A 22,348-nucleotide genomic window follows, 5' to 3' on the forward strand; every position below is an offset into this window, starting at 1 on the left:
TCATTAGAGGGCACTGCATGGTTTAAGGAGGTGCATGAGCAAACTGATATTGCAGCATCTGATTTTTGATTTTTCAACAATATCTCAATGAATGCCGCTGATAGTCCCTATTGGGTCAATATGGTGAATGCAATAACAATATCAGGCAAAAGGTACAAGCTGCCTAATCGCAAAGATATGAGTGGAAGGTTAGTATTTTACTATTTAAATTTTAGTAATTGTAAATAATTGTGATTCACTTGAGTTCATTGTTATATTTTAAATCTTAATTGTTATAACTTATTTCCTATTTTTTACTAACACTTACACTTTCTTTAATATTACACCTAAATTTTGTAGGTTGCTTGACAAAGCGGTTGGTAGGGCAACATTATTGATAGAAGACCAAAAGAAAGAGTAGAAGAAGTATGGCTGCACCATTTTATCTGATGGGTGGACAGATGGAAGAAGTAGAACCATTATTAATTTCTTGGTTGCTTGCAAAAGATGATGTGGTGTTTTGGAAATCTATCGGTGCCTCCACCAAAGTGAAAAATGCAGCCACATTGGCTTTAATGTTGGAGAATGTTGTCATGGAGGTGGGAATAGAGAATGTGGTGCAAATAATCATGGATAATGCAGCAGCATATGTGGCAGCAGGTAAATTTAATTTTTTTATATTCGAATCAATATGAATCATGAATGTAATGCTATGGTATTATTCAATTTATATTTGATGTAATTTGTAAATACTAAATATGGAAAGTTTGTTACTGATTATTGATATTTTGCTAATCTTTTAGGTAGAATCCTCCAAGAGAGGCATCCCACACTTTTTTGGTCACCTTGTGCAGCACATGTCCTTGACCTTCTTTTGGAGGACATAGAAAAACTTGATTGGGTGAGTCCAGTTGTGGAAGATGCTAGGTGAGTCACGAAATATATCTATAATCACCCATGGGTTCTCAGTTTGATGAGAAAAGCCACTAAAGGCAAAGATTTGATGAGACCTGCTATGACAAGGTTTGCAACGGTCTTCTTGACGTTGCAAAGTATTCTTGACCACATATTGGCTTTGAAGCAAATGTTTGTGTGTGTTGATTGGGTTGCTTCACCTTACTCAAAGAAGCCCGAAGGAGAGGTTGTGGCACGGATAGTCTTTGATGATAGCTTTTTTGCAAAGGCTAAGGAGATTGTGGAGGTAACTTAAAAAATCAAAACATTATATTTTTAGTTTATTCAAGTTTCATTATCAATTCATAACTTACTATGTTATTAACTAATTTGTATTTTTCAAATTTCAAATGTAGATGTCTTTGCCCCTGGTTCTAGCCTTGCGCATATGTGATGGTCAGCAATCCCCAATCGGAGGTCTTTATGAGGCCATGGATAGGGCAAAAGAGGCTGTTAGAAGTTACTATCATGGGGACAGTCTCAGATTTGACCCCATTTGGGAAATAATTGATAGGAGGTGGAACAATATGCTCTACCAACCTATTCATGCAACAGGCTACTTCCTCAATCTCAAATTCAGGTACTATGATAATTGATTGTCCTTGAAGTTGGGATTTTACTAAGACTTTATTTTACTTTACTTTTTAAAGTTGTATAGTAAGACTTGATATCATTTTTTATTTGTTTTTGGGCTGATGATTCCTACTCAAATCCTAATGGAGAGGTCATGGAAGGTCTCTCTAAATGCATTGAGAGAATGATATCAAGTGAAAAGGAGAGAGACCTTATTGTGACCGAACAACAAATCTATGTAGAATCGAGGGGTCCTTTGTTCTCTTCTATGCTAGCAAAGAGAGCAAGATCTACTCAAGCACCAGGTAAAGCGTCAAACTTTAAAACTTTTGCTAATTGATAAGTTGTGCTTTTGAATTTTTTTTTATTGTTCTTTAACTTTTTTTATTTTGTTTTGCAGATGCTTGGTGGGCAAGTTGGGGTGGCAATACCCCCAATTTTAGGAAATTTGCTCTCAGAGTCCTATCCCAACCTTGTAGCTCATCCCATTGTGAGCGCAATTGGAGCTTATTTGAGTCCATCCACACAAAGAAAAGAAACAGAATGACTCAAAAACGGCTTAATGACCTTGTTTATGTGCACTATAATCTTAAGTTGCGCATAAAAAAGACACAGTTCTTAGAACTACCTGGTCCACTTGATCTAGATGAGATAGATCCTTATTCTGATTGGACAGCACAGGAGCCATGTCCATTGTTTGCACCAGATGAGATCGCTGATTTGGAGAGGCAGGCCATGGAGGGGGAGGCTGATGCTGATTTTCAGTCCACTATGGATGACATTGAGGATGAGGACGAGGACGAGGACGAGGACGATGATGATTCAGGCGAGGATCGGGCATTACCATTAGGAGGAGATGCATCCTCTTCTAGGACGCCGAGCCAGTTAGTAGGGACGTCGAGCGAGGGGGCACAGCCACAAAGTTCACAGTCACGCAGCTCACACCCTATCCCAGTGCAGGGCACTTCTTCTAGGACTAGACCCCCTCGCTTTCCTACTAGTGCAAGTGGAAAGAGGAAGATGTGATTGAGTCATTGACATTGTATTGATGTATTTAGACTTTTAGTATTTACTTCTAGTTTGACAGATTGAAACTATTTACTATTTTGCTTCCTACCATGAGCATTCCGCATGAGAATGCAATTTTGTACGCACTATGCATTTATATATATCTAAACTCTGTCTGTTTCTTTTGTATTGTCTTTAATTAACTTATTAGATGCATCTTCTCATTAAATTTTGCAAAATAAATGTATTTTTAATTAAATTTCAGCGGTTTTTTAGGTTCTCGAGTTTTTCCGGAGTTTTTTTTTAAATCGCCAAGTTTTTCCCGATTGAACTTTTGAGGGGCTTGGCAAGTTTTCCAACTATGGAACTTTTAGCAATATACCTAAATTAATATTTTGTGTGTGTATTTTAAGTTATGTTTTTGTTTTTAGCTATGTGTTTTTCCAAATAAAACTTATTATCTTTATATTTTATTTATATTTCATGGTTAAACCCTGTGATATTTTATTTTATCTTTTAGCAATATATTTAGATAAATATTGTTTGTGTGTGTGTGCGTAAAGTTTGTTTACTTGTTAAGAGGTTTGGGTTTTATTTTATGGTACAATTCAATTTTCTCATAGTTTGTTGAGCAAGACTTATTATGATTTCAGGGTATTTATATGCATCATCTAATTCAGTGCAACATCATCGGGTATTTGGGTGTGTGTGTGTGTGTGTATGTGCCCCATTTGTTTTTGGTTTGTTAATAATTTGTTTATTTGTTACAAGCTTGTTTTAAGTCTAAGGTACAATTCAGTTCTCTCATAGTTTGTTGACCAAGACTTGTTATGAGATCCAAGTATTTATACCCATCATCTAATTAAATGCAACATCATCGGGTTTATTGTGCAACATGTCTATTATGTTATCAATGTCTACTCCGACACTCCCATGGCACAAAGTTCTACAATGATTCTGCTGGCTCCTGACCCTTCTCAGTAGGAGGATCTCAAAAGTTAGTGAACTGGCATATGATCTCAATTTGAGAGCCCAGTGGTGTCAAATGAACAGCAAGGAATGTGTCTTTGAGTTCAGATGACGTGTGGAGGAGTTTGCAGGGTGTAGCTGCATAGAGCATGGAGATTGCACTCACCAAATGTCATTTGATCTCCTCTAGGCCATGTTAAGATCCCATTCTTCATACCTTACTTTTTGCACAGTGTAACTATTAATTTCTTGATAGATTTTCCCATCAGGCATTAACAACTTTGGCCTCTTTTTCTGCAATACTAATGTCAAGATTGGCATCTCGCTGTCCGAGGTTGCAATCACTTGAAGCAGCTCCTCTTTCAGCTTTCACTTCACATTATTTTAGCAATATTTTTCAATATTACGAATTTACCTTTTAATATATGAAATTCCAAGACAATAGTACCCTTTCAATGTTATCTAATCAGGACACTTCACCATGACACCACATCATTAAATTAAGTCAACCCAGTCAATCTACTTTGTCCAACATTTCCAATGTCTATAGAATGTGTCACACATGCAATAATTGGAAAGCAATCTCTGCAAGGTTTCTCACTATAAAGTTCTCTCTATCTCAAAGTGCCTGTCTCTAAAGCCACCTCAGAACCAACTCCAGTCATTCGACTACCCATGGAGCTGTAAAGCCCCTCTAACTGGTGATGGTAATTATAAGATAATGATACGTTAAGTATGGAAATTTAAAATTTAAATAAGTAGAGTACTCTGAAAAATGTACTCTACAAATTCACAAATAGTAATTCATGAGGATAAACATTTATTCATCTAAAATATTGTGCAAGTCTGTGATAATAATCGATAGCATCCATAATATCATATCTTATATATAAAAATGTAAAATATCAAGAAATGGAATAAATCCAGAAAACATATTATTGTACAAATTTCCAAATAAGTCACATGCAATGATATACATCCATTCATCTAAAATGTTACCAAAAACAGTGATAATAATCCATAGCATCCATAAATCCAACTGCATCAAAGTACAAAATTCCTACTTAATGTCTGAGGTCTGTAGATGTATTAGTCACATAAATTAAGGTCGGACAAAACTCAGCATAGCTTCCCTACCCCTCGATTCCAGGATATCTCTTTATCAATTTTCAACAACCAAACTGTGCCGGCCTTGCTGTGGTTTCAGCTATTTTCTGGTTGGCAGGAATATATCTCTGGATTAAGTCTATTGTTCCAACTAAATATCTTCGCACATGTTTAGCTATTTCTCAATTTGATTAATGATAATCCAATCAGAATCCAGTTCGCCAGTTCTCAATTGTTGAAGCATTGAACAAGAGTTGCAAGCTTTGGATAAGCAGAGATGTCCTTACAACTTTAGAAGAAACACCTAGTGCACAAATATCATCCAAGACAATGGTTTAAACAGTCTACTTCTTCAATTCATTATATGAGCTACTTCCTAGGGATTTATTTGTTTTCCATGCCAAATTTTGAACCAAAACTGGTATGAAGGAATGAAAATGCCACTACAAAATTTTCCAATAGTTCATCTATCTTTCTTTGAGGAGAAATAAACACATTTTGTACAAGTTCCTGGAAATTTGGAATCAACCAAAGCTTCAAACTCAAAATTTTGGATTTGACTTGGTTGAACATTGAATTTTACATTGCACACGCAGACTGTCTCCATATTTCTTCTACATTCCTTTGATTACTTGTGCACTTCTTGCAATATTTTCTATAAAACCTTTGCTTTTCCCTTGAGACTGTGTAAGCCAGGATTTCTTGAAAAGACTCGTTTCTATTGATAGGTATATAGTATTACTGTAGGTAGGTTTTGAGTTTTTATTTCCAAAATAGTTGTCTTCTTGTTCATCAAAACCTGGCAAAGCCTCGGCCCCTGATTCACTCTTTCAATTAGTTTTCATCCAAGAATGAATTCTCTGGTAAAGATGTTTAGCTGAATACATGTGTTGAAAAACATCACTCCACAAATTTCTTAATTTTATTTTATCTCACTTGCAATATCTTTTGGCATAGCATATTGCACATTGAGCATTCAATTCACACTAAGCAGATTTATTTCCTGTCTTATTCCTTTCACAAAGCTTGCTTTCTTACAAACAAATTAAAAAGATAAAATTTGTCACTGGGGACTCATTATTTACACCCTCAAATCTTAGAAACCCAATCCTATACACGTGCAAATCTGTCAGACGTCTTTTATTGATGTCATATTCTAATTTGAGACATTATGTTTCTCATACGTTATCTAGGTTAATTTTCAATAATGTATTTGTGTAACACACCAATTTTTTGTTTACTCTGGAGTCTGAATCAAAATTTGGGTTTGCCATGCTCATTAGTTTTTGAATTATGACTGAAACCAAAAATAGGTGAGAAATAATAAGCGAAACCAATAGAGACTATTAATTATACTCCTGAATCATAAAGATGCAGTATTTGAGAGAGCAATTTAAGGCACATAACTTCTAGACTTCCGCACAACTTTACTAGAATAAATGAATTCATTTTACTACAAAAGTTTACCCCATACAAACAAGAAAAGCACTGACATTATATGCCAATATTCGACAATGCATCAGATAGACACCGGTGCTATATATAGTATTTAAACAGAAGATGAAAGTATAAACCTCAATGAGCAAACGGCATAACTATTTCCACATATTGATGCTTGCTATCTCAGAATGAGGTGATGGAAGAGTAAAGCACGCTTTACATATACATTTGGTAGGTCAAAACAAATTTCTTCTAATTGATAAGGTTTTCAAATAGGTCTCTAAACAAAAATAGGAATGCAATATAAGCTACTAGCTTCAAAATCTCAAAAAAGACAAACCATATGGAGTATTTAGGTTGCTCAAAATTGCCTAGAGAAGAAAAGCAATATGATTGGCAATACCTTGTGCTTTGTTTCCCATGAACAAGATATTAATTTGAAAGCAATTTAATAAGACAAGTACACTCTTTTCCATCTAGACTAAATAATTTTTTAATGAAACAGTTAATATAGCTCAATAATACAAATGTGCATTTGCATACAAGGATAGTCCACCCACTGCTTTCATGGGATTGCATTCTACACCTCGGCCTTGCTGAAGACAAAGGGCAAGGCTATATTGAGCTCGTACATGCCCTGCAAAAGCAGCTCGATAGAACCATTTCACAGCCTCTTGAGAGTGAGAAGGCCCCACTGCATGTAAGTGGCAACTAGTATGAGAAAATGACTAGATCTTCTGATGTGAACAACACATAAACAGAACTCATTCTTCTCTATACTTGCAAATACAAATGTATCTCCAAGCACAAATAAATAAACTACAAGTTTCTTGCAATATATAGCAAAAGAATATAAAGGGTTGGATTTCAGGGAAAAAAACATCTTACAACTCTATATTTACAAGCCAAAATAACTTGGCAAATACAATCTATAACAGCATAGTTGAGATTGTTAAGGTCTAACAGCACAGCAACCATCCTTCAAAACCACCAATTAAAACATACATCTATAAATATTTTTATAATGTTGCATGCACGAGGAATAATCATACTCTGTCCAACAATTCAATCTTAGATGTGTGGTGAATTGTCAAGCTTTGCATAAACATCAACAAGATTCAGACCCGAATGGTGGATGAAATGATGGCGAATATTTTAGAATTAACACTCTGTGCATAATTTTCCAACCATAATCACTTTCTATCTCAAGATTTAGATAGTTCCCAATTTGTTCAGTTATCAAACATTTAAAGAAAGAAAAGAATTGCTATGTATAACACAACTCATAGTATCTCCTAGCATCTATTTCCTTATTTAATTCCTGAACAAACTATACAGACACGGGAAAGGGAGCAATGGAACAATGCATAAAATTAAGTTCTATATGGGTGGGGAAAGGTTGTATAGCATGCAGTGCAACTATAGTTTCATTTATCTTAACTACCAGACCATGCTATGACTATCTAGGTAGTTACTGCAGGTAATCGAAAAGCCTCTCGAGAGCTTGCATCTCCTGGAATTGCTGTTGGTTTTAGAGTAATCCTCGTTGGTTGTATTGAAGAAGCACTCAACAATTTCTTCTTCAACCCCAACAACCACTGAAAGCTTAGTATCACAAAACAGAAAACAGATATGATTTTGAATAAGATAATTGAGAAACATTTATAAAAATAGCCCTTTTAGATCTATTAAGCCATGTGCACCCAAAATAGCCCCAAACCTATGAGGTTTCCATAATAAATGCCAGCTTTAAAGGAATGGAATACAAAGAAATGCATTTTCCAAACAGGGGAAGCTTCAGGGACAACCCCTCTCCTCCATTTCTTTACACTTCCCTTTTTGTGTGTAACATACGAATTTTCCTAACTAATTTCAATCAGTATTTAACTATCATCGATCCCTTTCACAAGACAATGATCTCAACTAACTAACTAAAACTAGGAAGAAATAATTGCTATCTAATTTAGTTGCATCTTAACATCAATGAAATATAAAGGAATTACATAGATGATTACTTCGTTATCATTAAAATCAATCTAACATGTTCAACTGAATATAAAGTAACAACTAACATTTTTAAACATGCGTAAATTTCTACATTATCAAATTAAGCTTTCACTATTCTAAAAGTAAAAATAAAAGAAAAGAACATACAGTTATGATGAAGAATTCTCTTTGTCTTGTTGTTCAAGCCTCAGCATTGATGAGACAAGAAGCATTAACATAGGCTTAACCTCCCAACCGCGGACCATACTTATCCCCACACATCCTTACTTAATAGAATGGCCCTCCCTACCTCGGGATCAAGCTTGGGATGTTCTTAAGTCCAGCCATCTGAGTAATCAGGTGGTTTGAGTGTCTTATCGGTTATTCTCCAAAATAACTGAAGCATCTGGACAAACAAAAAAAGATCACATGATCGGCACATCTGCCTTTTTCTACCCTGGCCAAGGATTTCAAAGTTGGGTTCATAGACCCGATCTCCACCACTCGACTTGACAATTGTTTCTCATCAATAGGACAAGCATGCGCTATTACATGTATTTTTTATTTAGTTATCTGATCTCATTCCTATTTTCTACAGGTTATCTACACCTCCTCACCATTTATGGAAACCACGCCAGTGATTCCTAGGTGCAAAAGAAAATAAATCCATTCTATTTTGATTCACACCTCTTCACCACTTATGGCATCCCTGTCGGTGAATTCCTCGGTGTTTGGACTTCATAATATATTAACATTTCAGAATGATGAAAATATAGAAAAGATCAGAAGTAAATTCGGGCAGAAATCTTTACTCAAAGGCTTTCGTTATTATTCCATCTTCCATATCCTTGGCTATGATAATTTTATAATTAATGATTAGCAGGTGACTTGAATGTCAAACCCTATGGATTCTGACTAAGAAGCTATGTTCATATATCTATCGGCAAACTCAAATCAGACTACAAATATTATGGCACGGTGTTATCTTTAACTAGAAAGATGAAAAACAGAACACGACTAGCATATCATTTAGGAACAAAGGACGTAAAGGATTCAATATGTTTCTGTATATCTTACGTGACATACTTGATTCTACACTTCCTAGCTAAGGTCCCACAGTTAGATGTTGACATGGACAACACAAAGAACTAGATAATAAACCTTGGAAGTCAATACAAATCTCAGAAGTCTATTCTCAGCTTAAATGCATAAGCAATGGAAAGGTTACGAGTTGCAGAGAGGTAAAATGTTATGGCAAAAATACATTCGATGAGACTATAAAAAATGGTTGCTTGGCTCTTCAGCTACCTTCAGTTACAAAGAAGCCATTCGAATGCCAATCAAATCGAATTTTTAAAAAGAAGAAATAAAGAGGGAAAGAATAAGAAGTTAAAGAATTTTAATTTATTATTTTTTTATTATTGTGCATTCTTATAAACGTTCATGTGTATGTATTGATAAAGTGACATCATTAGATTATAAACTTATAATTTATTGGTGTCACCTTATTTTTATATACATGTGTTCGTATTTGAAGGTGTATAATAATGATTAAATAATAAATTCAAATAATAAATCTTCAAAGGTATGAATTTCACCTTTTTAATTTACATTATTTAAGTTTTTATTATATTTTTTTCCTAGTAGCTCATGCGATCCTATAATGCAACATGTTGTCAAGTCTCAGTATCCTTCCCAAGGTAGTCTTAGGTCAAACCTGTCGATCCCGATGACTGGACCAATCAACCATCCCCTTCCGATGATCGCGTTTAGCAATGCTTCCCCTCTCTTCAGTCTTCTTCCTGCAATCACCCAAACAAAACATTCTCGCCAAGACATTAATTCAAAGATATATTAATTGTTAATTCAAAACCATTGTCGATCATCCAGTGATAGTTATAGATTTCATCAACGTCTATAATAACTAGCTCATTTCACATGATCATGAATGCAACAACTCATTATCAGTTGATACAACGTATATAATTAACTAACTCACTTCACATGATCAAGAAAGAAATAAATTGATACAACATCTATAATGAACTAACTTACTTCACATGATCAGGAAAAAAATAAATTGATACGTCTATAATTAACTAACTTGTTTCACATGATCATGAAAGAAATAATTCGTTAAACCAACGGCTATGATCAATTTAAAACTTAGGGCAAAATTTGGGATGTAACATACCCACCCCCTTAGATTTTTCATCCTCCTCGATGAACACAATAGCAAACTTAAGTAGTTCTTAGTCAATTATACAAGAAGAAAAAAGAAATATTCAGTTTTCAATTTCAAAGAAAAGATAGGGATATCTTTGAAAAATATCATGATAATCCTCCTAGGTGGCATTATCTTCAACATATTGGTCCCACTGGACCTTGCACTGCGTTACTTCCCAATTTCGTAAGCGTAGCTTACGTACCTCGAGTATTTTGAGCGGTCTTACCTCTACCACCCCTGATGCGCATACCTACAATAACTTCCAATCAATCATATGTTCATGGTGGGTAATATACTTTTTAAGATATGACACATGGAAGACGTCATGCATCTTGGCAAGGGCTGGTGGTAAAGCAATCCTGTAAGCTACTAGGTTCACAACTTCCAAAACTTCAAAGTGTCCCCACATATCTCAGGGCTAGTTTAGCATTTTTGCCAGACTTGATTGTACTTTTCTGAGGCTTAACCCTTAGTAACAACTTGTCCCCTACTAAGAATTCTCTAGGTGTTCTTCTGGCATCAACATAACTCTTTTGTCTATCGTTTGCTTCCTTTAACCTTTGACGAATCTGAATTACCTGTTCCTTCATTTCCTGAAGTATTTCAAGCCCAACAATGATTCTATCTTCAAACCGATTCCAACTCACTGGAGTTCTGCATTTACAACCGTACAAGACCTCAAAAGAAGCCATTTTAATGGTGGACTGATAGGAGTTATTATATGCAAATTCTACCAAGGGTAAGTATGTTTCCCATTGGTATTGTCGATCCATACAATATACTCTTAGGAGATCTTCTAATACTTGATTTACCCTAACTGTCTGACCATCTGTCTCAAGATGATAGGTTGAGCTAATGTTCAACTTGGTGCCTAGAGCTGTAAATAATGTTTGCCAAAATCTAGACATTCTCCTAGCATCCCTATCTGAAATAATTTTCTCTAGAATTTTGTGCACCCTAAAAATATTTATGAACTTATGGGCAATCTCGAGTGCTCCATCGGTTAAATTTCCTGGTATAAAATGACAACCTTCGTCAATCTGTCAATCACAACCAAAATATTGTTGTGTCGATTCCGTGTCATAGGTAACCCTTGTACGAAATCCATGGATATTAACTGCCATTTCCATTCGAGTACTTCATTTGGGTGCAAAAGACCTACTGGGTATCGATGTTCTGCTTTTACTCTCTGGCATTCCAAACATCTTGCTACAAACTCGATGATCTCCCTTTTCATCCCCTTCCAGAAATATAGAGGTTTTATATCAGATAACATTTTTGTTGCTCTCGGATGTCCTAAATATGAGGCTGAATGAAATTCACCTAAAATCAATCTTCGGAGTTCAGAGTCGTTGGGCACATAGATTTTGTGGCGATATCTTAATAATCCATCCTCTTCTAAGCTAAACTCTGAATACTTAGGATCTTGCGAGTCTCTGATAAGAGCTAAGCTGATTTCTATATAAAACTCATCACGCTCCAAGTGTTGTAAAATTTGATCCCTCAACCTGAAGTTTACAGTAGTTATCGCCAAGATGTGTCTTCTCCGGCTTAAGGCATCTGTCGCCTTGTTTTCCTTGCCTTTAATATAACTTATGTCGAACTCATAATCTGCTAAGAATTCCAGCCACCTCCTTTGTCTAGCATTAAGATTCGATTGGGTGAAAATATATTTCAAACTATGATGATCAAACCTAAGCTCAAAAGGTTTTCCGATTAAGTAATGTCTCCACATTTGCAAGGCATGCACAATTGTTGCTAATTCAAGATCATGGGGTGCGTAATTTTGTTCATAATTTTTCAGTTTCCTAGATTCATAATCAATAACTTGTTCATCCTGCATTAACACGCCTCCTAATCCTTCTCCGGATGCATCTATTATAACTATAAACTGCTTTTGTTGATCGGGTACCCTCAGAATAGGTGTTGTAGTCAATTTTTCTTTCAGAAACTCAAAGGCTGATTGACACTCCTCTGTCCAAATAAATTTCTTTCTTTTTCTCTGAAGTGAAGTGATCGGATAGGCTATCCTTCAAAAAAAATTGACAAACTTTCTATAGAACCTTGCTAACCCCACAAAGCTCCTAACTTCGGATACATTTCTAGGTATGGGTCATTCCTTAATCGCTTTTATCTTAGATGGATCCACTGCTATACCCTAAGCTAATATAATATGCCCTAGATACTGAATTTCCTTTTGGTAAAAAGTACACTTAGATAATTTCCCATATAGCTTGTGTTCTCTTAATCTTTGCAGAACTATTTCTAAGTGCCTCTAATGTTCTTCTTCATTCTTAGAATCTATTAAAATGTCATCTATAAAGACCAAAACAAACTTGTCTAGACAATCCTAAAATATACTGTTCATTAAATTCATGAAAGTTGTTGGGGCATTGGTTAACCCGAAAGGCAACACTGTAAACTCGTAATGTCCATACCTGGTTTTGAATGCGGTTTTATGTATATCCTCATCTTTTATTCGAAGTTGATGGTATCCTAACCTTAAGTCAATTTTTGAAATACTGTTGCATCCTTCATTTGATCAAAAAGATCATCTATCCTCGGCAATGGTTACCAGTTTTTGATGGTGACTTTATTAAGCATCCTGCAATCTATACATAATCTCATGGTTCCATCCTTCTTCCTTACAAACAGCACTGGGGCTCCCCATGGTGAGACACTAGGCCAAATCAACTTCTTATCTAACATATCCTAAAGTTGAATCTGTAATTCCATTAATTCTGTAGTTGTCATTCTATACGGGGCCCGGGATATGGGTTCCGCTCCTGGTATCAAGTCTATGGTAAAATCAAATGCTCGGGAAGGGGGTAGTCTAGGAAGTTCCTCAAGAAACACATCTTGATAATTCTTCAAATAAGGGTATTTTTCTTCGAAGGACTCTCTTAACTTTTGTTTGATTTCTCCATCTTCATAAATGTAGTCATCCCCATAAGTGGTGGTTTTAGGTTCCCTTGTATCCTCAATCCTAACTACGAAAATCTCACAACCCTTTCTCCCATATCTCTTAAGTTGCATTGCAAAAATCTGTTTTGATCTAATTTCATGTTTAATCCCTAAAATGCTTGTTGGTCTGCCTTGATCATCCACACAGTTTACAGTTTTGGCAAGACAATCTACTTTGGCCTTATGTTCACTAAGCCAATTAATTCCTACGATAATGTCGTATGACACTAGAGGTGCTACATATAAGTTCAATTCCGTTGAGAAATTCGAAAAGTCGACCTAAGCTTCAAATAGGCATTGCTCTACCTTAGCCCTTGACTAGTTCACATACTCGACTGTCCATGGTTTTGCCATAAAATTAGATCTTTTCGGAAACCTACTTAACAGTTTAGGTGATATAAAACATTTAGATGCTCCAATATCAATTAATATGGACACAGGGTTCCCGTAAATCTTACTTGGAGTTTCAATGGGGCCTATCTGTTGTTCAGCTTGTCTATTAACCAGAGTTGTGTGAATCCTTTGCTGAAAAACTTGTTGCTGTTGTGGTAAAGGTGGTTGTTGTGGCTGGCTGACGTTGGGTTTAATGGGGCATTGTTTTAAATAATGATCTCGTCCACAGTTAAAACATCCTCCTGGTGGTCCTCTCTTTTCATTATTCTTGTTGTTTTTATTCGTATAATAATTGCTTTTGGCATCCTTTGCCCCATTGCTCTTTAACTCTAGTTTGTTGTTTTTGTAGTCCTTAAATTGCTTTTTCTGAGGCTTGAAATCAGCACCATCTGGATTCCAGGTTGTCTTCCTTTTGTTGTCTTAGATGGAGTCATCCTTTCTGATCTTGTGTTCTTGCCGAACAGCCTTCTCTAGGGCCTCTTCCATGGTTCGGGGAGCCGAGAACATCAATAGCTCCTCCTATACTATTGTTCAATCCCATGATGAATTTCCTCACCTTCAAATTAGTGTCTTGTTAATAAGGTGGCATGTATTTAAGCAATAGAGTAAAGCTCTCCCAGTACTTATGTACTGACATGTATCCTTGTTTTAAGTTTTGGAAATCAAAAAGCTTCTGATCATAAGAAGTTTGTGGCAGCCAACGTTTTCAAAATATATTCACAAATTTCTCCCAAGTGATCTCAGTGGTCCTAATGTTTTGTTCAAACTTGGTATTTCCCCACCATGTTGCAGCTTCTCCGATAAAATGATATATTCCCCAAACTGACTTTAAGGTTTCAAAGAAATTCCTAATCTCAAATTATTGTTCCATCTCAATTAACCATGCTTCTGCTTCCTCCCCAGAGTCATAACCGAAAAACTCATGTGGTTTTATTTTCTTAATGTTTGCTGATAAATCAGCTACCATCTCTTTCTTCTTTTGCTTTTCCAATTGCTTGCAAGAGGGAGTTTTATTATGTTCAAAGACTTCTATCTCTGCTCTAGGAGGTGGTGAGATTTGAGCTTCCTCGTGGTTCTGCCCTATCTGGGCTGCCATTTCACTTTTTTTTTTTCCATGGTTTCTAACTTTAGTTATGTCTCTTGCAAGATCTGGAGTAGCAGTTCATTAGAAGGTTGAGGGTTCTCATGAGTTATATCTTGATTTACAATGTTCTCGTTGCTGTTCATTTTTATGTTTAGGGTTCCCACTTGTTACTTTACAATTGTGTCAATTTTGTGAAAAGAAAAGATCTTTTACAATAAAGAAAAGTCTTACAAACACATGATTTCAAATAACTTAATTTAATTTATTATTTCGTTGCTTCACTTAAGCAACCTTATTTACAAAATTTCCTCTATTGAGAAGGTTCACATCAACATAACATTTAATCTTGCTTTGCAGCACTAAATTTTGGTTCAGACTAATACATATCTTGCACCCTCCAGGATCTATGAAACTGTTAGAGAGGATTGCTCTGCCGAGCGTTCCACCTTTAAATCAGCTTGTTTCTATATGTTGCTTTGCTAGCAGAAGTCCACTTGACTCTTTCTTTCTTCATCCGCTGGATTGCCTGATTAAGAATTTCATTATCTCGAGGTACAGAACAGCAGGTGTAGTAATATTTAGTCATATTTTTTATGAGATAGGAAAAGATGGGGTGTCATGTCTTCTTACGTGGTGTTTTACGTACTTGCATCTTGTAATTAGTCCAAAATCTTTCAAGTTTCAAGAAGTTAGGGTGCCCTAGGTTCAGTGTCGAACCTAGCACTCTGATACCATATGTAACATACGAATTTTTCTAACTAATTTCAATTAGTAATTAACTATCATCTATCCCTTTCACAAGACAACAATCTCAACTAACTAAAAACTAGGAAGAAGTAACTGCTATCTAATTTAGTTGCATCTTAACATCAATGAAATATAAAGGAATTACACAGATGATTACTTTGTTATCATTAAAATCAATCTAACATGTTCAACTAAATATAAAGTAACAACTAACATTTTTAAACATGCGTAAATTTCTACATTATCAAATTAAGCTTTCATTATTCTAAAAGTAAAAATAAAATAAAAGAACATACAGTTGTGATGAAGAATTCTCTCTGTCTTGTTGTTCAAGCCTCGGCATTGGTGAGAGAAGAAGCATTGACATAGGCTTAACCTCTCAACCGCGGACCATACTTATTCCCACACATCCATACTTAATAGAACGGCCCTCCTTACCTCGGGATCAAGCTTGGGATGTTCTTAAGCCCAGCCATCTAAGTAATCAGGTGGTTCGAGTGTCTTATCAATTATTCCCCAAAACAACTGAAGCATCTGGACAAACAAAAAAAGATCACATGATCGGTACATCTGCCTTTTTCTACCCTGGCCAAGGATTTCAAAGTTGGGTTCGTAGACCCGATCTCCACCACTCGACTTGACAATTGTTTCTTATCAATAGGACAAGCATGAGCTATTACATGTATTTGTTATTTAGTTATCTGATCTCATTCTTATTTTCTGCAGGTTATCTACACCTCCTCACCATTTATGGCAACCATGCTGGTGATTCCTAGGTGCAAAAGAAATTAAATCCATTCTATTTTGATTCACACCTCTTCACCACTTATGGCATCCCTGTCGATGAATTCCTCAGTGTTTGGACTTCATAATATTATTAACATTTCAGCATGATGAAAGTATAGAAAAGATCATAAGTAAATTCAAGCAGAAATCTTTAGTCAAAGGCTTCCATTATTATTCCATCTTCCATATCCTTGGCTGTGATAATTTTATAATTAATGATTAGCAGGTGACTTGAATGTCAGACCCTATGGATTCTAACTAAGAAGCTATGTTACTATATCTATCAACAAACTCAAATCAGACTGCAAATATTATGGCACAGTGTTATCTTTAACTAGAAAGATGAAATAACAGAACACAACTGGCATATCATTTTGGAACAAATGATGTAAAGGATTCAATATGTTTCTATATATCTTACGTGACTTGAGGTTGGCTGTTCTTTCCTCCCGCGGCCGGAAATACTTGATTCTGCACTTCCTGGCTAAGGTCCCACGATTAGATGTTGATGTGGAGAGGACAGAGAACCAAATAATAAACCTTGGAAGTCAATACAAATCTAAGAAGTCTCTTCTCAGCTTAAACACATAAGCAATGGAAAGTTTACGAGTTGCAGAGAGGTAAAATGTTATGGCAAAAATACATTCGATGAGACTATAAAAAAGGGTTGCTTGGCTCTTCGGCTACCTTCAGTTACAAAGAAGCCATTCAAATGCCAATCAAATTGAATTTTTAAAAAGAAGAAATAAAAAGGGAAAGACTAAGAAGTTGAAGAGTTCTAATTTATTATTTTATTATTATTGTGCATTCTTATAAACGTTCATGTGTACGTATTGATAAAGTGACATCATTAGATTATAAGCTTATAATTTATTGGTGTCACCTTATTATATATACATGTGTTCGTATTTGAGGGTGTATAATAATGATTAAATAATAAATTCAAATAATAAATCTTCAAAGGTATGAATTTCACATTTTTAATTTAGATTATTTAAGTTTTTATTATATTGTTTTTCTAATAGCTCATGTGATTCTATAATGCAACATGTTGTCAAGTCTCAGTATCCTTCCCAAGGTAGTCTTACGTCAAACCTATCAATCCTGATGACTGGACCAATCAACCATCCCCTTCCGATGATCCCGTTTAGCAATGCTTCCCCTCTCTTTAATCTTCTTCCTGCAATCACCCAAACAAAACATTCTCGCCAAGACATTAATTCAAAGATATATTAATTTTTAATTCAAAACCATTGTCGATCATCCAGTGAAAGTTATAGATTTCATCAATGTCTATAATAACTAGTTCATTTCACATGATCATGAATGAAACAACTCATTATCAATTGATACAGCGTATATAATTAATTCACTTCACATGATCAGGAAAGAAATAAATTGATACGTCTATAATTAAATAACTTACTTCACATGATCAGGAAAAAAATAAATTGATACAACGACTATAATTAACTAACTTGTTTCACATGATCATGAAAAAAATAATTCGTTAAACCAACGGCTATGATCAATTTAAAACTTAGGGCAAAATTTGGGATGTAACATTGTGTCTGTGTTTAAGATATTTGAAAGGAGAAACAAGGGCCCAAGAGGATGTTTCCTGCAACATACTTGCCTTGGCATTTATAATGAACTTTTTTTCGTCGACTCCTTTCCCAAAGAGGCCTCAAGGATGCCCATTGCCACTTTCTCTTACTACTTGACCAAGGATTTCTCAAATTTTAGCACTTCCACCATTTCCTTAGCTTAAGTAATTTCCATCTCTTTTTAACATTGTTGTAAACCTTCAAGGTTCTTCTAAAGCTATTCCTTCAGTCTAACCCCAACTTCTATATTCCATACAGAGATGCAGTAAACAATGTCAATGGGTTAAAAACTTAAAATATAATCAGTTGTTAATTCCACAATTTTTATTTGCAGTTTACTACCTTTAAAAATGGGGCATGTTGTCTTACTTGAATTATTGAGAGGTAAAGAGCGATAATATTATTTTATGATAGCAATAGATACAAAAGCAATTTAGGCCAGGTGTATCCATACATCTACCAAAAGTACTATGTTACTAATTATATGTTATTACGTTAGCAAATATACCAAGTATCTATGATATGTGATGTCTGAAGCAAAACCCAGGATGAGCACGAGAGAAACTATTGAAAACTTGGATCACAAGAACTCCCTTTTGTCCTTGTGTGAAGCTGGTGCTCAATCTGTGCCCTTGGATGGTGAAAGGCATGGCCTGGAGACAGAGATGGGAGCAACATAGCATGCAAAGGGAGAGGGTAGCAAGTTTGAAGAGAAAGATGTTCGTCTTATGCTGTGTAAAATAAAATGTGGACAGATCCAATCAGGAGTTTGCCAAGGCACACAAACAATTTGTTTTGAGGGAGAAGGCACTCACGCTGCAGTGATGGGAGGAAGTAGGCCCTTTGAACAAGGTTTAAAGAGGTTATGGAAAATTCATGGTCGGGTTATGTTGAAGAAGATGAGAGTGGGAAAAATACAAGTAGCGGATGAGATGTTAGTTCTGAAGTTGTGGGAAGACAAACAGACAAAATGGAGCATTGTATAGTATGGCCCCGATTTGCCAATTTAACAATTTCTGCTCTAATACTGTATTACAATAATAGACAGAATCTATATCTATTTAATGATTATCTATTGGAAATATTAGAATCTTTCTAATATTTACTTAGCTTTCATCTCCTTTGTTTAAAATACAACTACAACAACTCAATTTATCATAACATGGTATTAGAGCAAGTCGATGGGATTTCATAAACTTTGTCAGATTTTTAAGAAAAATTCAAGCCTCTTTTAATCTGGAATTTTTTCCAGAAATTAATTTTTCAATTTTTTGAAATAAAAGTCATTTCAAAGGTATTTTATGAAATTTTTGTGGTTCCTCTGAGGATTTTTGCTAGAAATTGCAAGCCTTTAAAGGGTTTTGATAACTATGATTTCTTGGTTGCAACAGAAGTCTCTGATTTTTTAGGGTTGCATGTACTTGCATGTGTTGGTTTACCATGCAAAGTCTCATGTTTTGCCGCCCTTAGAAATTTCTAATGGGTTTTCCTAAATTTTCCATTAAAAATTTTCTCCCTCGAAAAAATTTCTAATTCTATAATTCACAAAATTGCGTGGGATTGCTTTATGAGTTTATAATTTTTTCATCAAAATTTATCTAGTGGTTTATTATTTTCTCCTCAAAAATTATCTTGTGGGTTTATAACTTTTTCCTCAAAAATTATATGTTGGGTTTCACTATTTTTCCTCAAAAACAATTTTTTTTCCTCGAAAACAAAGTTTTGTATTATATTATCCCCGTCTTGGATTATGTTTGGTTTTAATTGATTTTTCACCTCAAAAATCATGTTGGGTTTTGATCAATTTATCATCTCAAAAATTGTTGGGTTTTCGTCAATTTTTCTCCTCAAAAATCATGGTTTTTCGTAGTTTATTTTGGAGCATCGTGCTCACCTGCAAAGTTTGGGGGATTTATTGATTTTTCCTCCAAATCAAGCTAGTTGTTCTCAGTGTTTGTCTCTTTCTCCATGGAAGAGCAGATTCGTTATCCAACATCAGGTTGGATATTTTGTGATGATTTCAAGTTAGATGTTTTGCAAACTCTAGGACGGTTAGTGGCAGACTTATCTCGGTGGAGAGTCAATGGTAGGCTCTTGTCTCTTGTTGCAAAGCATTCCAAAGAAGGGGACACCCTTCCCTGTTCTTTTATGGACAAATTTTGGCTTCTTGGTCATTAAAATTTTGTAGATCCGGGGAGGGTCTCAACAACAACAAAATGTTTTGAAGAATTTATGACCAACAGACATCAGTTAGACAATGACCACAAAGGGAGGGTATTAGAATGTTATAATGTTTCTTTAATGGTCATCTTAGTTAGTCTTTAGTTTATTAGGTAGTTTCTATTTCTATCTTTAGTTCATGATTGTTTCTTTTAAAAACATTGTCTTTGTGAATTTATATAAGGAGCTTTCATCTCCTTTGTTTAATACAACTACAACAACATCAATTTATTGTAACATTCTCAACTAGCCTTCCAAAACTGAAAAAATATATAATGTTGACATAGAAGCCTTTAGAAGTTGTTGTAGTTATTCCTCCTTGTGCTCGAGGGTTCTTGTTATTGTGTGTGATCCTTTAGATGATAAAAGGACTTCAAAGAAAGGCACCTGCTCATGGAATCAGGCGCTACCTTTTTTAAGTCAAGACTATTATTTTGTTTATATTCCAAGCCATGCTCCCTATACCACAAACTTATCTCAACACCTGTCTTTGTCTCTACATGAAACTTGAAAGATAGACAACAACATAGCCAATATTCATCTTGGTGTAGGCCAAGAAAAAGACTCCCAATCAGGTGACGATAAAGAGTTGCATTTACTTGTGTTGCTGGATCATTCCATAAAAACTAGAAGCCTATCTCCATTGTTGTCCGGATTGGTTTCCATTAAGAATTTCTCAATAAAGAGCTGGCATATATCATGTGGAACGATCATTTTCAGATCATTCTTCATTGTTTCAAACATCTTTGGAAAAAATTCAATGATGAACAAATCATCAACACTTTGTTGCATTGACATAAATACAGTATCAAATATAGATGTGGCCATTTTTGTGGACCCCTAGTATGAATATGGTTGGTGTTACATCCCAAATTTTGTCCTAATTTTTAATTTGATCATAACTATTGGTTTAACAAATTATTTCTTTCCTGATCATGTGAAATGAGTTAGTTATTTATATACGTTGTATCAATTAACAGATTATTTCTCTTCTTGATCATGGGAAACGAGTTAATTATATACATTGTACCAACTGATAACGAATTATATCCTTTCACGATCATGTGAAATGAGTCAGTTATTATAGACGTTGATGAAATAACCAGTAACCTATAACCATTGTTAGATGATTAGCAGTTTTTTGATTTGAATTATCGATCAATATATTTTTGAATTAATGTGTTGGTGAGAATGTTTTGCTTGGGTGATTGCAGGAGAAGACTGAAGAGAGGGGAAGCATTGCTAAATGGGATTATCAGAATGCGATGATCGTTTAGTTCAATCATTAGGATGGGCAAGTATGACTCCCTTAGGAAGGATACGAGGACTTGACCACAAGTTACATTATGGGACCACATGAGCTATTAGGAAAAACAATATAATAAAAACATAAAATAATCTAAATTATATATAATTCATACCTTTAAAGATTTATTATTGAATTTTTTTTATTTTATCATTATAATAAACACTTAAATACGAACACATGTATAAAAAAATGAAATGGCACCAATAAATTATAATAAAATAATCTAATGATGTCACCTCATCCTTATACACACATGAACGTATACAAGAGCATATTATATTAATAAAATAAGTTCATAACCTTTCAACTTCTCCTTATTTCTTTTCCCTCCTCATTTCTTCTCTTTCCAAATCGAAATAAGTTTTGAATTCGATGGGATATCTTGGAAAACCAAAAAATTGCCGAAGAGTCACGGCTAGCCTTTAAGGCAAGCCATGAACCAACCAAGAGGCATCATCTTTTCCATGTTTGATACGATCCTTCCAAGCTATATGAAATTGTTCTTGCCAAACTTTCCACTCCATTTGCATAACCAAGTACTCTGATCATCCATTACTCCGCCATTATTCTACTTTTTGTCTCAAACCCACGGGTGTAGTGATTGCCGATAGGAGTTCCGGCAGAGGATGTGAGGAGTCGATTCCCATTTAGTATTTGGCCAAGAACACAAGTCATCTTTTATATCGTATTCCATATAATTGATGTCTTTATCTCTAAACTCTAGACTGACTACAGTCAACTTATGATATGCTATGTATGTAAAGAAATCGATCATTGTCTTGTTATTTAGAAGAGAAACCATCCATGCACCAATAGTAATGTAAAAGGGAACCATTGTGTAATCTGATCTCACAAGTTATCATCATTGGATTATAAACCAAATGCACAAGCACCCATATTATTCTGCCAGTAGTCTACTGCAACCCTTGAAATATTGAGATCATTAATTTTACCTCTGTAATCTGGTAATATCTTTTGGGATTGAATTGTAACTA

At 35.0% G+C, this 22,348-nt stretch overlaps 1 protein-coding gene across 1 annotated transcript in view; it reads right to left on the reverse strand.

Moving 5' to 3' along the window:
• LOC149534903 (F-box protein At1g70590-like) overlaps positions 1-22,348 on the reverse strand; it is an 88,824-nt gene that overhangs the window by 38,905 nt on the left and 27,571 nt on the right. Inside the window, exon 3 of the mRNA XM_089804353.1 lies at positions 6,591-6,724. Coding sequence (XP_089660479.1) covers positions 6,591-6,724 — 134 coding nt within the window. The remainder of the gene's footprint in view (positions 1-6,590; positions 6,725-22,348) is intronic.

The sequence above is a fragment of the Cupressus sempervirens genome, chromosome 10 (genome assembly GCF_028749045.1).
Source record: "Cupressus sempervirens isolate cs-2001-9-10 chromosome 10, ASM2874904v1, whole genome shotgun sequence".
In the NCBI taxonomy this organism is placed as follows: domain Eukaryota; kingdom Viridiplantae; phylum Streptophyta; class Pinopsida; order Cupressales; family Cupressaceae; genus Cupressus; species Cupressus sempervirens.